The sequence below is a fragment of the Hemiscyllium ocellatum genome, chromosome 22 (genome assembly GCF_020745735.1).
Source record: "Hemiscyllium ocellatum isolate sHemOce1 chromosome 22, sHemOce1.pat.X.cur, whole genome shotgun sequence".
Classification (NCBI taxonomy): Eukaryota; Metazoa; Chordata; class Chondrichthyes; order Orectolobiformes; family Hemiscylliidae; genus Hemiscyllium; species Hemiscyllium ocellatum.
The window spans coordinates 46,733,365-46,750,849 of record NC_083422.1 but is presented as its reverse complement, the minus strand read 5'-3'; the positions used below and the strand labels follow the sequence as shown (position 1 = coordinate 46,750,849).

The following is a 17,485-nucleotide window of genomic DNA, read 5'->3' as shown; positions in this document are numbered from 1 at the left end:
AATATCATCTTAAGCAATGTTACTATGCATGTATGTGAATGCATGGATTCTGTTGATGAGTGACAGGTGCAGATTACTAAGTGGAAATGTAATATTGTAGCTATAACATATCTGGCTCAAATAATAGCAGAACACAGTGTTAAATATCCCTAGATACCAGGTGTTCAAGAAAGCACTAATAGAAGGGCTGTGGTGTTGATTTAAGGAGAGATTTACAATGTTGAAGAAAAAGGATTCCTGAAAAGGTCAAGAACAGAATCCATTTAGCTTGAGCTAAGGAACAATAAAGGTACAGTGATATTGCTCAGTGTAGTCTGTTAGCCAACAATGAGTAAGTGGTTTATAGAGGAACAAAGAAATTTGCAAGGAAATTACAGAGAACTGCAAAGATTATGGAGGGGTTACAATGGAGAGCTTGATTAACCAAACATGGACTGGGATCCTAAAAGCCAGAGAGAAGCAAGAATTTCTGGGATCGACTCAGGAGAATGTCCTACAGCAGTATGACAAAGGAAGCATTACTAGACCTAGTTCTTGGAATGAGGTGGGCTGAGTAGATCAAGTGTCAATGAGGAAAACCTGAGTAAACATGATCAAAAACAAAAATTGCTGGAGACCCTCAAGGGTCACCGGACTCAAACCCTTTTATTGTCTCCACAGATACTGGCAGCCCTACTGAGTTTCTCTAGCAATTTCTGTTTTTGTTTGTTTCAAGTCTCCAGCATTCATAGTTCTTTATTTTTGAGTGAAAATGATCACTGTATAATAAGGTTTAGGATGACTGTGGAAGATGATGAAAAACAATTTAGAGTAAGAATAATTAATTGTTGGGAAGCCAACTTCAGTGGGGCAAGAACTGATCTAATTAACATCAAATTTGACAGTAAAAGCAACAGCTCAACAATGGACTACCTTGGGCAGGAAAGAGGATTATTAGATTAGCTATATCTCAACGAATGGCATAACGAACAGACTTGATGAGCTGAATGGCTTACTTCTGCTCCAACATCTTACAGTCTCTGAACAGAGACTGGTAGCTAACATAAAAGAGAATCTTAAACTTTTCTAAAGGTGTATTACGGTAAAAAGGTCGCAAAAGAAGGAGCAGGAAGTGGAGTTACACATGGAGATAGCACTGGCTGAAGTATTCAGCAAATGCTTTGCATCTGTGTTTTCCAAGGAAGGCGCTATCCAGGCCATGAAGACAGAGAACAAATTCAATCACGAGCAGCGTATAACAGTAATGACACTCAGATATTTGATAGAGTCTCTAACCTAAAAGTTGACAAGGTACTGGAGCACATGAGTTGTATCCAAGGATCCTAAAGGAAATGAGATTGGAAGTTGCAGAGACATTGGCAGTAGTTTTTCAGACTTCCTTAGACACGGGTTTGGTGCCAGAATACTAGAAAGCTGTAAACATTATGGCCCTTGCTCAAAAAAGAGTGTAAAGGAGAAAGTGAGGACTGGAGATCAGAGCTGAAAGATTGTTGTTGGAAAAGCGCAGCAGGTCAGGCAGAATCCAAGGAACAGGAGAATCGACGTTTCGGGCATATGCCTTTCTTCAGGAATGAGGAAGGTGTGCCATGCAGGCTAAGATAAAAGGTGGGGAGGAGTGTTGGGAATGCAATAGGTGGAAGGAGGTTAAGGTGAGGGTGATAGGCTGGAGAGGGGTGGGGGCAGAGAGGTCGGGAAGAAGATTACAGGTCAAGAAGGCGGTGCTGAGTCCGAGGGTTGGGACTGAGATAAAGTGTGGGGAGGGGAAATAAGGAAGCTGGACAAATCTGCATTCATCCCTCGTGGTTGAAGGGTTCCTAGGTGGAAGATGAGGCGCTCTTCTTCCAAGCGTCATGTTGCCATGATCTGGCGATGGAGGAGGCCAAGGACCTGCATGTCCTTGGCGGAGTGGGAGGGGGAGTTAAAGTGTTCCGCCACGGGGCGGTTGGGTTCGTTGGTGCGGGTGTCCCAGAGGTGTTCTCTGAAACGTTCCGCAAGTAGGCAGCCTGTCTCCCCAATGTAGAGGAGGCCACATCGGGTGCAGCGGATGTGGTAAATGATATGTAGAGGTGCAGGTGAATTTGTGACGGAAATGGAAGGATCCCTTGGGGCCTTGGAGGGAAGTGAGGGGGGAGGTGTGGGCGCAAGTTTTGCATTTCTTGCGGTTGCAGGGGAAGGTACCGGGAGTGGAGGTTGGGTCAGTGGGGGGTGTGGACCTGATGAGGGAGTCGCGGAGGGAGTGCCAAGGATAGAACAGTTTCAGTCGAGGGAGTGAGGCTGATAACTGAAAAAGAACATTTTGCAGGGTTACAGAGAAAAAGCAGGAGAGTGGTACTAATTGAGATTCTTGTATTGAGAGCTGGTGCAAACCTGGGCTGAATGGTCTCCTTCCTGCACCTTTTTTTGTGTACAGAATTCTGTGATTCTGTAATAACACCACAAGATCAGAGATCAGCCTATAATAGATGAATAGAGACTAACCCATTCAAGATCAGTGTGGATGATGGGACATTTTTGATGTTATACCATTCAGTAGCATGTATCATCTGGCTTTATATATAGCTATACACGATTTACTTTTCTTTAAGATTTCCCTAATTATCGGTACCTAAAACTCTGATTTCTTGGAAATCCTCCACAATAACAGCTGGGCTGATTAGTCCAAAGTCATTTGGTGTCTGGGCTGTTCTAAATATCTTACATGTCTATGGTGTCATTGATAACTGTCTTTTTTTCTTTGCATTAACTCAAGTTTGTTGTCACTATTTTTCACACTTTGGAAATGGTCTCTTGGCAACACAGTACCCAGCTGGCAAGAAAGACTTTATTATTTGTTCATTTGCTGGCTAAGCCAGCACTTACTGCCTAGAGTGCAGTTAAGAGTCAGCCATAGTGCTGTGGGTCTGGAGTCACATGTAGGTCAGACAAGGTGAGGAATGCAGATGTCCTTCCCTGAAGGATATTAGTGAGCCAGATTTGGTTTTTCCAATAATTAATAATGGCTTCATAGTCATCAGTAGATTCTTAATTGCAGATTTTCTTTTATTGAATTCAAATTCCACCATCTGCCATGGCAACCTTGTGTCCCCAGAATATTAGCTGAGTTTCTACATTAATAGTCTAGCGATAATGCCACAAGGCAATTGCTTCCCCTACCTGCCTTTGACCATCAGTGAATGGCCAGCCACTTTCCTAGGTGCTGTTTGTGATCTATCTATATGCATGCTATGTTAGGCAGCCAGCTGCCTTGGGACATGTTTGCCAATCTGATACTTTCCTTTCGATAATCTAACCTTTTTTCTCGTTGCATGGTGAGCTCTGGGAAACACCTTTGAAAGGCAGTCTCACCCTGTCAGCTCATGGCTTAACTTTCATCTCTGTCTAACCTGGCAATCAGTTCTTTCCAAGTCTTCAAAACAAATGGCAACACTGTTACAAACAAGGACAGAGGGATTTGTATCCCTTCTGTGGTTAGACAACGTAAGGTGACCATAAAAATGTAGTTACGTTGACCCCTGAAGTGCTTTAATATTGTATATTGATGGTTATCATGTATAACTGTGGTAAAACTTTGTGATTAATACACTCTGGATGATGTGATATATCTAATCTGAGACTAGCTAAATGATTGGAGAGACACCATAAAGTCTGGGTAATTGGATGTGCTGTCACTTTCATATGTTTACAGAGTCTGGGGTGTTACATCTATTTCAAGGGTCCTGTCCTCCTGTTCTACTTTGCCATTCTCCAATTGTGTATGCACCATTTGGAAATGGCAATTTATACTTATGTTAAATATTGTCTACACTGAATATATTTTGAACCCACCAGCTATTCCCACTTGCTGTTTTTCTCAGTTCTCAGGACCTGGCTATAATTCACTATCACCCTCCTGTTTTTGCTCTTCAATGAGCAGAGAAAATTGCAACATTAAGATTCCTCAGGCATACAAGGGTGAAGTTGGGAGTCCAGGCATTGTTCAGTCCCAGATCAACAAACGTAAACATATAGAAGAAAGGAGCAGGAATAGGCCATTTGACCCTTCGAGTCTGCTCCACCATTTAATCTGATTATGTTTAATCGTTAAATTCAATAGCCTCAATCCGCACTCTTCCTCCCCGCCAATCCCGAAATCCCTTGATCCATTTAGCCACAAGAGCTGTATCTAACTTCTTGAAGACACAATGTTTTTGCCTCAACCACTTTCTATGTTAGTGAATTCCACAGGTTCACCACTCTCTGGGTGAAAAATTATTCTCAGCTCTATCCGAAAAGATTCATCCCTTATCTTTAAAACTGTGACCTCCGTTTCTCGATGACTACACCACAGGGAAAATGCTGCCTGAATCTAACCTACCTGCACGCCCCCCTCCTCCTCCCCCCCCACCAACCCTCACGCCATTCTTCTAAACTCCATGAATACATTACAAACATTATTTGTGACCTTCTCAATTTAAAACAAAACCAAGTATTTCAATTCAAGGAAGGAGCGTACTACTCCTAACAACAGGACATCCTATGCAACTCTTGTATGGGAGGATCTCTGGGTGTGGAACCATTATAAGATATTGTATACTGCCAACAGAACAAAGGCAAAATTAAATAAAACTTCCTTCCATGCAGATATGGTTCAGACTTGGCGCCAAGAAGATTTTGATTATTGAAACTTACCTTTAAATTTCCTTGGATAAATCCTAATCAGCTTGTGTCTGGATGAGGGAGGCCATTCATCACATTCTGGCCTGTTCTCAAAAGAAGTTGCATCATTTCAAAACTAGATGCCTCTAATATGATTGATTTATTGCTCCCATTGCACTCCCTGGATCACCTTCCTTGTGCTGATCATTTTGTAAATAATATCCAGACATCCGTATTTAGTTTGGCTTTGAGCAGAGCTATGTGGTCAGGGCTCACCATGTTCAAGGCTGCTGTGTGTATTATCATGGTACTGATCATGGGTCATCAAGTGTAAATTTGGAAGAATAACTTTGAGAATAAGCTATGGTATAATATAAATAGAGCTTTACCTGTGTCTAACCCCATGCTATTCCTATGTTTGGTGTACTTGATGAGGACAGCAGCTTTACTCTGTATCTGACCCTTGGCCTGCTGTATCTGCCCTGGGAAGCTACTGAGGCCAAGGAACACTTGATGCAGGTACTAATCTCAAGGCAGGATGATATTGTTTCCCCAAAACTTCCAGTTTATTCAAAGAACAATACCTCTCTAGCCTTGTTGTGAGCGGTTCAATTTGTACAGGTAAGTCTTGTATGGATTGAGATCATAAAATGATGCTTTGTTACATTGTCTTGTTAATGAAAGACTGGTATCAGAGACAGATGTATTTGTGTTGGTCACATTGCTTGTAACATTGGTAAGCATTACAGTTTGATTTTCACATTAAATCAGTGATACCATGCCTACTGTCCCCAGTTTGCCTAAAATTTGAGAAAGAAGCCCGTCTCTGGTACCAGGCTATTACTGCTTTACTGTTATTGTTACTGTTAATATTTTATCAGCTTGTCTTTGTTACTGTTTTTTGTTATTTGAGTTCTACGTATTTTACACCTTTTTTTTGGTTGAGTGCTTTGCCTTCCCAACTGGGATTTGGGGATGTGGTGGTGGTGTGTCTGAGTGGCAGGTGGTGATTCCAGATCTTTCTTTATCTGCAACAGCCTAGGCAATGCAGTTGCTTGGTGTGATTTATCAAAATAATTGAATGGACTTCAGTTAAAACCCTAAATTCAGTGACCTTGAATTGTAATGTAGTAAAGTATCATTTGCAATAATAGTTTTTCCAGTTGGAAAATATAGCTTCAAAAATTTTACTATGTTGAAGAGCATGACAGCTATTCTGAGTATGTTTCAGACTGTTTTGCTTGTTATAGTCCTCTCATTCTGAGGTTTGGAAAGATAAGCCATCACCGAATGATGTTCTGCCCCCTTGCACTAGGGTGTAGGTGAAACTACAACCTGTATCCCTCCACATCAAGTCTTTTACCACCTATTTTGGCTTGCTGCTAACAGTGGTCATGAAGAATGTTCTAAGCCTAGTGGTGCCACCTGCCTACCGAAAGAATAAAGTCAGGCGAGAGGTGGAAGATGTTAAAAAAAATTGCAGTTGTCTGGAATGCCGAAGCACTATGCAATCATCTCTCAATCTCTATCACAACAAATCAAGTGGGTAGCAGCAGAACAATGAGTCTTCCTACACCATGATAGATTGGATAGTCTGAAATTGCAGTCTTTTGACAAAGCCTAATCTAAGTTCTTTTACATACAGTTAATCCACCTACACACCAAGCAACTGCATTTTCTGCCTTAGGCTTATCCTGGAGCAGCCTCTTCACCCACAGTGAGGAACAACTGTGCTTGCACAAGTCATATCCTTAACTTTGTAGCTGCCTGTCATCTTACTCTACTAATCCTGGTATAATGTTTGCAATCCTACATTTCAGTAATTAATGGAAGCACAAGCTTTCAATCAGAAAAAGACCTCTGACTGCAAATAGAAAGGATTGAGTCTCCAAGCTGCTGACACTTTCCTTTGACATTTGTAGTTTTGATCTATAGCACTATTTTATGACTCATTCCTCACATTAACTTCTCCTTTGTTCCATGGTGAGTTCTCTAACGTTAGGCTTGGATCTTTTATGGGCAGTTGTTGGAAATGGGAATCTGCTGTATATATTTTGCTCTAGACTTTTGCCTTGAGTAGAAAACACCAAATGCTAAGCTTGTTATGTCCTGCAGCACCGTAACCTATCAGTGAAGAATCTCACTTGCCCTTTAGATACTCAATATTCTGTTAGTCCAGAGGAGTTTCTGTTCTGGATATTTATTCAAATATATTTCAGTCAGTTTTATTACACGCTGACAGGTAAAGTTGCTGCAAGCTAAACTATGCTGCTTTCTACAATTTCATATGACTTCTGTATTCAAAAAGGGTCCTTTTAATATGTGAGCTTTGAGAGTTTTATTTTGTGCAAAAAATGCTTATTTACATCCAAGACTCAAATATACTAAACCAGTAACCCGGTCTCTAACTTCACAATGTCAGCCATGATTCAGTAGGCAGCATTCTCAAATTTCAGTTAAAAAAGAGATCATAATTGCAAGCTCCCCTCAAGAGATAGAGGGAGTACTGCACTCTCATTGCTGCAACGTTTTGGATAGAATGTTAAAGTGAGGCCTTGACTAGTGGAAGAGAGGACACAGCTTGCAGTTCTCTTGGTGTCCTGACAGATATTCATTTATCAACCAGAATTGCTAGCACATTATCTAATTATCAGATCAAGGTAGTCATCTCATTACTATTCGTGGGATCTTGGTCAGTGCTAAATTTTCCTACAGTATAGGCATATAATTTAGAATTATTAATTGAATTACTTTGAAATGTTCCATATCTTTATCAAAGTTTATATTTGAGGTTGAAATCTTAGGCAACTGCCCAAATTTTTTCAATGCTCACATGTTAAAAGATGACAATCCTTCTTTACTTACTGCCTTTCTGAAGAAATCCCAAACTTAACCCTTTGCTAAACACCAGCACTTATTTAACCCAGACTACTCTGTGACCTTTACTGCTGAATGCTTCCTTTATAAAAGGAATGTACTTCCCCCAACCCTCTGCATGCTTGTAGGTTAAAAATGAAGTGGATAAACTCCCCAGAGAACAGAGAAAAGAACAAATGAAACGAATTCGAGAGGAGCTTTCGCAGTCCTTGCATGCTCAGGTAATTAGCTGCTGACGTTACTCATCAACTCTGCAACTTTCCTTACTGACAAAAGCATGTGTGTCTGAATAGAAATATTATCTGAAGCCAAGATGAACTACACTAATTAGTTAGTTGTGACCATAATTAGTTGAAGATCAAAGATGCTACAGTTAATCCCTGTGTCCTTCCTTTGCTTGGAAACAGAGTTCCCACTATTGGTCACTTTGCAAAAAAAGCTATGTGAGCTGTATGTTTATGAGCATTTAATGAAGGAGGGAGCAGACTTAACTGTGATGCTGTTCTATTATTATTATTCTGTGCTTATCCATGAAAAAATATGCACTTTGATTAAACCCTGGAGGGTACTAGGTTTTTGAGGGGCCTGTATTTACTAATAACAATCTCCAAGAGATGAGGTGGGGATGTGTTATGTTTAGGATAAAGTACCAAATGCCCAGTGTTCTGAAACCAGGGACTATATTGGGTTTACTTAACAAAGGGAGGTGCTTACATTTCGATGAAACTGTCAGGGCAATACCAGAGTGTCATTGGAAATTTGAGATATAGAGTCATAGAGATGTACAGCATGGAAACAGAGTCTCTTTGTCCAATTCGTCCACGTCGGCCAGGTATCCCAACCCAATCTAGTCCCATGTGCCAGCACCTCGCCCATATCCCACCAAACCCTTCCTATTCATATACCCATCCAGATACCTTTTAAATGTTGCAATTGTACTAGCCTCTACTACTTCCTCTGGCAGCTCATTCCATGTATGTACCACCTTCTGTGTGAAAAAGTTGTCCCTTAGGTCTCTTTTATATCTTTCCCCTCTCGCCTTAAACCTATGCCTCTAGTTCTCGACTCCCCCACACCAGGGAAGAGACTTTGTCTATTTATCCTGTCCATGCCCCTCAATACTTTATAAACCTCTGTAAGGTCACCCCTCAGCCTCCGACGCTCCAGAGAGAACAGCTCCAGCCTATTCAACCTCTCCCTATAGCTCAAATCCTCCAACCCTGGCAACATCTTTGTAAATCTTTTCTAAGCCATTTCAAGTTTCACAACATCCTTCCAATAGGGAGGAGACCAGAATTGCACGCAATATTCCAACAGTGGCCTAACCAATGTCCTGTACAGCCGCAACATGATCTCCCATCTCCTTTACTCAATACTCTGACCAATAAAGGAAAGCATACCAAACGCCTTCTTCACTATCCTATCTACCTGTGACTTCACTTACAAGGAACTATGAACCTGCACTGCAAGGTCTCTTGCTCAGCAACACTCCCTAGGACCTTACCATTAAGTGTATAAGCCTTGCTAAGATTTGCTTTCTCAAAATGCAGCAACTCACATTTATCTCAATTAAACTCCATCTGCCACTTCTTAGCTAATTGACTTATCTGATCAAGATCCCATTGTAATCTGAGGTTACCTTCTTCACTGTCCACTACACCTCCAATTTTGGTGTCATCTGCAAACTTACTAACTATACCTCTTATGCTCACATCCAAATCATTTATATAAATGATGAAAAGTAGTGGACTCAGCACCGATCCAGTGGTCACAGGCTTCCAGTGAAAAGTGAAAAACAAGCCTCCACCACCGCCCTGTCTTCTATCTTTGAGTCAGTTCTGTATCCAAATGGCTAGTTCTCCCTGTATTCCATGAGATCTAACTTTGCTAACCAGTCTCCCATGAGAAACCTTGTTGAATGCCTTACTGACGTCCATATAGATCACGTCCACTGCTATGCTCTGTTTGTTATTACTTCATAAAACTCAATCAAGTTTGTGGGACATGATTTCTCATGCACAAAGCCATGTTGACTATCCATAATCAGTCCTTGCCTTTCCAAATACATGTACATTCTGTCCCTCAGGATTCCCTCCAACAACTTGCCCACCACCGACGTCAGGCTCACTGGTCTATAGTTCTCTGGCTTGACCTTACCAGCCTTCTTAAACAGTGGCATCACATTAGCCAACCTCCAGTCTTCCGACCTGTGACTATCGAGGATACAAATATCTCCGCAAGGGGCTCAGCAAACACTTTCCTAGCTCCCCACAGATTTCTAGGGTACACCAGATCTGGTCCTGGGGATTTATCCGCTTTTATGTGTTTCAAGACATCCAGCACTTCCTCCTCTGTGATATGGACACTTTCAAGATGTCACCATCTATTTCCCTATGTTCTAAATTTTCCATGTCATTTTCCACAGCAAATACTGATACAAAATACTAATTTAGTATCTGCCCCATCTCCTGCTGACCTTTGAGGGGCCCTATGCTCTCCCTAGTTACCCTTTTGTCCTTAATGTATTTGTAAGAACCTTTTGAATTTTCCTTAACTCGAATCGCCAAAGCTATCTCATGTCCCCTTTTTGCTCTGCTGATTTCCCTCTTATGTATACTCTTTCTGCCTTTATACTCTTCTAAGGATTCATTCTTTCTATCTTGTTTGTACCCAACATATGCTTCCTTCTTTTGCTTAACCAAACCTCAATTTCTTTAGTCATCCAGCATTCCCTACACCTATCAGCCTTTCCTTTCACCCTATCAGGAATATACTGTATCTGGACTCGTTATCTCATTTCTGAAGGCTTCCCATTTTTTCGCCATCCCTTTACCTGTGAACATCTACTCTAAATCAGCTTTTGAAAGTTCTTGCCTAATACCATCAAAATTAGCCTTCCTCCAATTTAGAACTTCAACTTTTAGATCTGACCTATCCTTTTCCATCACTGTTTTAAATGAATAGAATTATGGTCACTGGCCCCAAATGCTCCCCCACTGACACCTCAGTCACCTGCCCTGCCTTATTTCCCAAGAGTAGGTCAATTTCGCATCTTCTCTAGTAGGAACATCCACATATTGAATCAGAAAGTTTTCTTTTATACCCTTAACAAATTCCTCTCCATCTAAACCCTTAATACTATAGCAGTCCCAGTCTATGTTTGGAAAGTTAAAATCCCCTATTATAACCACCCTATTATTCTTACAGATAACTGAGAGTTCCTTACAAATTTGTTTCTCAATTTCCCTCTGACTATTAGGGTGTCTATAATACAATCCCAATAAGGTGATCATCCCTTTCTTATTTCTCAGTTCAACCCAAATAACTTCCCTGGATGTATTTCCGGGAATATCCACTCTCAGTACAGTAACTCCACTCCCTCTCCTCTCTTGCCTCCCTTTCTGTCCTCCCTGTAGCATTTGTATCCTGGAACATTAAGCTGCAAGTCCTGTCCATCCCTGAGCCACGTTTCTGTAATGGCTATGATATCCCAGTCCCATGTTCTTAATGATTCCCTGAGTTCATCTGCCTTCCCTGTTAGGCCTCTTGCGATGAAATAAGTGCAGTTTAATTTATCAGTCCTACCTTGTTCTCTGCTTTGTTCCTGACTAGGGGGCCCGACTATTTAACTGTCTTCTTTTCTCAACTGTACCAGTTTCAGATTGATTTCTTTCCTCACTATCTCCCTGGGTCGGAGACACAGACACACACACACCCTGCCCCGCCCCCCACAACCTTAGCAGTTGAAATCCTTCTGAGTAGCTCTAGCAAATCTGCCTGCCAGTATGTTTGTCCCCTTCCAATTCAGGTGCAATCTGTCCTTCTTGTACAGGTCACTTCTACCCCAGAAGAGATTCCAATGATCCAAAAATGTGAATCCTTCTCCCATACACCAGCTCTTCAGCCATACATTCATCTGCTCTATCCTCCTATTCTTATCCTCACTAGCTCGCAGCACCAGAAGTAATCGAGATATTACGACTCTCGAGGATCTCCTTTTTAAAATCTTGCCTAACTCTCTGTAATCTCCCTTCAGAATCTCATCCTTTTCCCTTCCTATGTCATTGGTTCCAATGTGTACAATGACCTCCTGCTGGTCCCTCTTCCCCCTTGATAACATTCTGCACTGTCTCTGAGACATCCTTGATCCTGGCACCAGGGAGGCAATGTACCATTCTGATTTTTCGCTGCTGGCCACAGAAACATCTATTTGTGCCTCTGACTAGGGAGTCCCCTTACAATTGATCTCTTGGAACCCAACGTACCCCTCATGGCATTAGAGCCAGTCTAAATACCAGAAACTTGGCTGTTTTTGTTACTTTCCCCTGAGAATCCATCACACCCAACATTTTCCAAAACAACATGCTTGTTTGAAATGGGGATAGCCACAGAACACTCCTCCACTACCTGCCTACCTCTCTTACCTTTACTAGAGCTAACCCATCTATGTGACTGTATCTGCAACTTTTTTGCCTTCCTATAACTGCCATCCATCACCTCCCCTTGCTATTGTAAATTCATCATTTGCCTCTAACTGTTTCGCCAATCAATTCATTCGATCTGATAGGATTCGCAACCAACTGCATTTATTACAGATATAATCCTCACACTGTCCCTAAATTCCCACATTTGACAAGAAGAACTTATCACTCTACTAAAGGTAATTTTTGCTTCTTCCAATCTACAGACCCAGAAAATAGCACTGTCGTATTCCTCTACAAAACACTGCTGCAGGCTAACTTAATGCTTAATGGCTTATTTTTAAGTTTAATTAAGAGACATTAGCAAAAAAAAAGATAAAGAATAGTAGAATCTCCATCACTGTTATCCAACTTAATCCAATTTTATTGTTGGCAACAAATTTAATTTCCAATTTGAGATTGTAAGTATGGATATCTTAATATTAATGAAACTGTTTGGTGCACTATAAATGTATCACCTTTATTTTTCCAGAAGCTTTACTATTGATCACATATCAATTAAGAAATGAATTTTTTGACAGCATTGTCTACTTTTATTTGCTTATATCTGTGCTTATCCCTTGAGAAGCTGATGGTGATCCACTTCATTAAATGTGTGCATCCATAGGATATAGGTGCATTCACAATGTGAATGAAGGAAGTTCCAGGATTTTGTTTAGATTAGATTCACTACAGTGTGGAAACAGGCCCTTCAGCCCAAAAAGTCCTTTGCGATCCTCCGAAGAGCAATCCACCCAGATCCATTCCCCTACGTTTACCCCGACCTAACACTGCAGGCAATTTACCATGGCCAATTCACTTAACCTGCGCACCTTTGGACGGTGGGAGGAAACCAGAGTACCTGAAGGAAACCCACTCAGACACTGGGAGAATGTGCAAACTCCACACACAGTTGCCTGAGACAGGAATTGAACCCAGGTCCCTGGCACTGTGAGGGAGCAGTGCTAACCACTGAGCCACCATGGCCCAATAATAGTCAAAGAACAGCAGTTCTGAATCAGGAAGTATGCGACTTGGAGGGAAATGGATATGAGATGGTCTTCCCACATGTCTGCTGTTCTTGTTTGAGGCTTTGGAAAGTGCTGTCAGAGGAGCCTTGATGAATTACTACAGTATGCTTTGTAGATGGTACTAACTACTCCCATGATGTGTCAGTGGTGATGGGAGTGAGTGATTAAAATGGTGGATAAAGTACTGATCAAATGTACTGCTGTATTCTGAATGGGTTCTAGCTCTTTTACTGCTGTTGGAACTGTACATGTCCAGGCAATTGGAGATTTTAATCTTGACTTGTGCCTTCTAGATGGTAGACATATTTTTGGGAACTTAAGATATGAGTTACTGCAGAATTCTCAGTTCCTGACCTGAAGTTATAGTCACAGTATATTAATGGTCCAGATATATCTTGAGTTGTATAATTGGGGGATGTTGGTTGGAAGGGGTTAGGGATAGAAATCAGCAATAGCAATGCTGTTAAATGTTAAGGGGAGATGTTTAGATTACTATCGCCACCAAGAGATACTGTTCCTTGTCTAATGCAAATCTTATTTGCCACTTAGCAGACCTTTATTGGATATCTAGGTCTTGTGAAACATGGGCACTGTTTCAGCAGCTGAAGTGTCATTAATGGTAATTAATATTACCACTTCTGGCCTTATGAAAGAGGTTAAGGTTATTGATAGAGCGACTGGGATGATTGGCCTAGGATTCTAGTTTGACAGTAGAAAGATATGCTGAAAGCCTGAGATGCGATGTGGGGAAATCTTATATATAGTGTAAACAGTTGAGTGTCTTGTCACTCTCTTTCTCTCTTCAGATTAATTAGGCTGAATGACCTGTTACTGTGCTATGTATTCTCCTTAATTAGTCCTGTAACTCTGTTTAAGGACTATACACAATTTATTTGGAAGTATAAACCAGAAAATGGAAGTTCAGACTTTTTTTTCATAACTTGAAAGAAAACTGAAACTGTGTAATTGCTTTCTCAGAGCATATGAAACGAGCAGAATTTTGTAACTTTTTTTTGTACATGCCAACATCAGGTGCCCAGCAAAGGGGTTTGGATTGAATGCAAGTGGCAGTTTGTCACTGAACTGAGTGAAGTCATTAGTTAGAACTATGACCTGCAAAAAGCTTGCAGTAATTGATATTGCACTCTTTTTATCTGTAAAATAAATAACACTCAAAGATTTGCAAGAAGAAAGAAAACTTATAATACAAGCCAAGACCTAGGTCCAACTGTCCAGGCTATGGATTGAAGATCACCACAGTCTATAACAATGTGATTTCGTCACCAAAAGACCAAAAAAACAAGTTATTTCCCATTATTGATTGGACTCCTAGCCACTGATTTTGTGCCTTTTAGTGTGTATGTTTTCAATTTTTGATATTCCTAAAAAAAACCTGTTAATCTCTGATCTGTTCTGTGTGGGTTTGGATTTAAAGGGAGGTTTAAGTTTCCATATCAAGTTTGTTATAAAGAATAAGTTTTTTTTAATTGATGAAAGCTGGTGTGAGTGTTTTTCTCTTTAGATAATGGTCACAGTTAGTCATCCTGGAGATTAAATTGGAGATATTTCACACTTGTAATGGCTGGTGAAATAGTGGGGCTTGATTTCCAGTCGACTATCTACTCAGAGTCTTGGCACATTTGAGAACCCAGTGGGATCTTTGAACGTGTTCATGGTGTCATGGTGTGATTAGACAAAGATAAAAGACAAGATATCTGGTTTTACTGTAAAATTAGATGGCATTGGAAGCAACTAAAACTAGCCTGCAGACGGAGAAAATGAAGTGATTTATGAGATTTCACAAATGGTAAAGCCATTGAATAGACAAAGGAGTTAAAGGTGGTATTCCTTGCAAAATCTAAGGAAGAGATCATTAAAGGATCTACGGAAATACAAGAGAGACCAGGTGCTCCCAGCAGTGAGTCATTGGAAGCAGTTATAGTTGAGTTTCATGTTCAAGCTGCTTTACTGGCAAGAGATGATTCGGCTTGAGGTAGAAAAATAAAACAGTGGAATTGCAAAGCATGGAAATTAAAAGACTTGAACTTCAGAGAGAAGGATAGAGAATGAATTTGAAAGGCTGTAAACTACATTACAAAGGGAAAGAAAAGAGAAATAAGAGAGAGAATTCTGGCTTAAAAAGTTGCACTTGAAGAAAATAGCCTCAGATGTCAGAGAAGGTTCTGATGAAGAAAACCCAATCCACTATCTAAAGTACAATAACAAAATATCTAACCTTTTACAGGCCTAACCAAAATTTGAGGAAAAGGGGAATTTTTTAAAATCCCATTTGAATAAGGGAGCAAAACAAATTAAATGGTCGAAGGAAAATTGGACTTTGCACATACAAAGCAAATTGACAGTTAAAACAACTTAAATTTGCATAACACAGTCAGAACAGTTCCTATGAATTATGCAAAAATTGCTATTCTGCATGTATGTGAGTTAGTTCCAGGCAAACGTTTGAAAACTTAAGGGAACAGCCTGGAAAAAACTTACATTAAATTTGAAGAGGTAAAGCAAAGTATTTTTGACCAATGGATTCAATACATATGAAGCTCTTGGTGGGATTATTCTTTTAGAGGAATTTAAAAACTCACTTACTTTAGCAATTCGAACTCATGTTGGAAGATCAGCGTATAGAAACTATGAGACATGCAGCAGGAGTCACTGATGATCCTGAGCTTATCCATATACATTGTTTGTTCCCATTACGCCATAGATCTGAGAAGGATTGAAGGTAGGAGAATGAAATCAAGTCAAGTACCAAGGTAGAGAAGGAACTGCTGGGAATACCCCAAGATCTCCTCTTCCTCAGATCAGATGGGTTGTCAATGTTATCATTGTCAGAAATTGGAACACTTTGTTCAGAATGTTAGAAGTTGTGCAAGAACCCCATGGTACTTGGGTTTATAAGACTGAAAGGGAATTCAGATCAAATTGGTTTCTTTTAACTGAGGTTATGAAAAATGTAATCACTGGTGAGAGTGAAGGAAAGTGAGGTAGATGAGAGATTTTTTTTTGCAAAGGGAATATCATACAGTTAAACCTACAACTATATGAAGGAATTCAGAAGCTACATAAACTCTTCTGCTGGAGAGGAACCCAGCTTTTCCTCTAGAAAGGGCATTGAAAGCCAAAACTTTATTAATGGGATAAGTGGAGAGTACAAACCATTCTATGGTACAAAGTGCACTCCGAATGTCACTTGCCCCATCAAAGCCACAACTAGAATATGACACTAACAATATAGACACTTACAGAGTTCTAATCTATTATGCTGCTTTCGTAACAAAATAGGAAATCTTGGCAGTTATTTGTTTCCTATGGTGAGAGAACCCGAGCCAATTCATTATCTGATCAGCAGGTAGCAAAACAAATAGCTGACTTGCCTTTCCAAGCTATCATCTTGTGTGGGAAAAAGCTAGGTGAATTAACTCCTCAGTCATTGGTAAGATTTTGGAGTCCATTATTAAGGATGAGATTGTAGAGCACATGGAAGTGCATTGTAAAATAGTTAAAAATCACACAACACCAGGTTATAGTCCAACAGGTTTAATTGGAAGCACACTAGCTTTCAGAGCGACACTCCTTCATCAGGTGATAGGGCTGAGTCAGCATGGCTTTGTCAAGAAGAGGTTATGCCTGACAAATCTGTTGGAATTCTTCGAGGAGGTAATGAGCAAGTTGGACAAAGGAGATTCAGTGTACATGATCTATTTAGATTTCCAGAAGGCTTTTGATAAGGTGCCATACAAGAGGCTACTACATAAGATAAGAACACATGGAGTTAGGGCAAGGTACTGGCACGAATAGAGGATTGGCTGACTGGCAGAAGGCAGAGAGTGGTCTTTTTCAGGATGGCAGCTGGTGATGAGTGGAGTTCCACAGGAGTCAATTTTGGGACCACGAACTATTCACAATCTGGACAAAGGAATTGAGGGCCTTGTTGCTAAGTCTGCAGATTACACAAAGATAGATGGAGGATAGCAGGGAAGCTGCAGAAGGCCTTCGACAGGCTAGGACAGTGGGGAGAAAAGTTGCTGATGTAATGTGTGAAAGTGAGAGTTTATGCATTTTGCTGGAAGATTGACAAAGTCTTTTCTCTGGAGTGGGAGAGTCAAGAATTAGAGGGCATAGGTTTAGGATGAGCGGGGAAAGATATAAAAGAGACCTAAGGGGCAACTTTTTTACGCAGAGGGTGGTGCGTGTATGGAATGAGCTGCCAGAGGAAGTGGTGGAGGCTGGTACAATTATAACATTTAAAAGGCATCTGGATGGGTATATGAGTAGAAATGATTTAGAGGGATATGGGCCAAGTACTGACAAATGGAAACAGACCTTTCGGTCCAACTCGTGCATGCCAACCAGATATCCCAGATTAAATTGGGATATCTGGTTGGCATGGACAAGTTGGACTGAATGGTCTGTTTCCATGCTGTGCGTTTCTATGACTGATTTCTGAAACAATATAGTAAGAGT

At 40.6% G+C, this 17,485-nt stretch overlaps 1 protein-coding gene across 4 annotated transcripts in view; it reads left to right on the top strand.

Annotated features, from left to right (window-relative positions):
- slka (STE20-like kinase a) overlaps positions 1–17,485 on the top strand; it is a 170,543-nt gene that overhangs the window by 125,401 nt on the left and 27,657 nt on the right. For 2 of the 4 annotated variants that reach the window (XM_060842161.1, XM_060842165.1), the window contains exon 13: positions 7,641–7,733. The exons of the other annotated variants lie outside the window; for them this stretch is intronic. In XM_060842161.1, the coding sequence (XP_060698144.1) occupies positions 7,641–7,733 (93 nt within the window). The remainder of the gene's footprint in view (positions 1–7,640; positions 7,734–17,485) is intronic. 4 annotated transcript variants of the gene reach the window in all.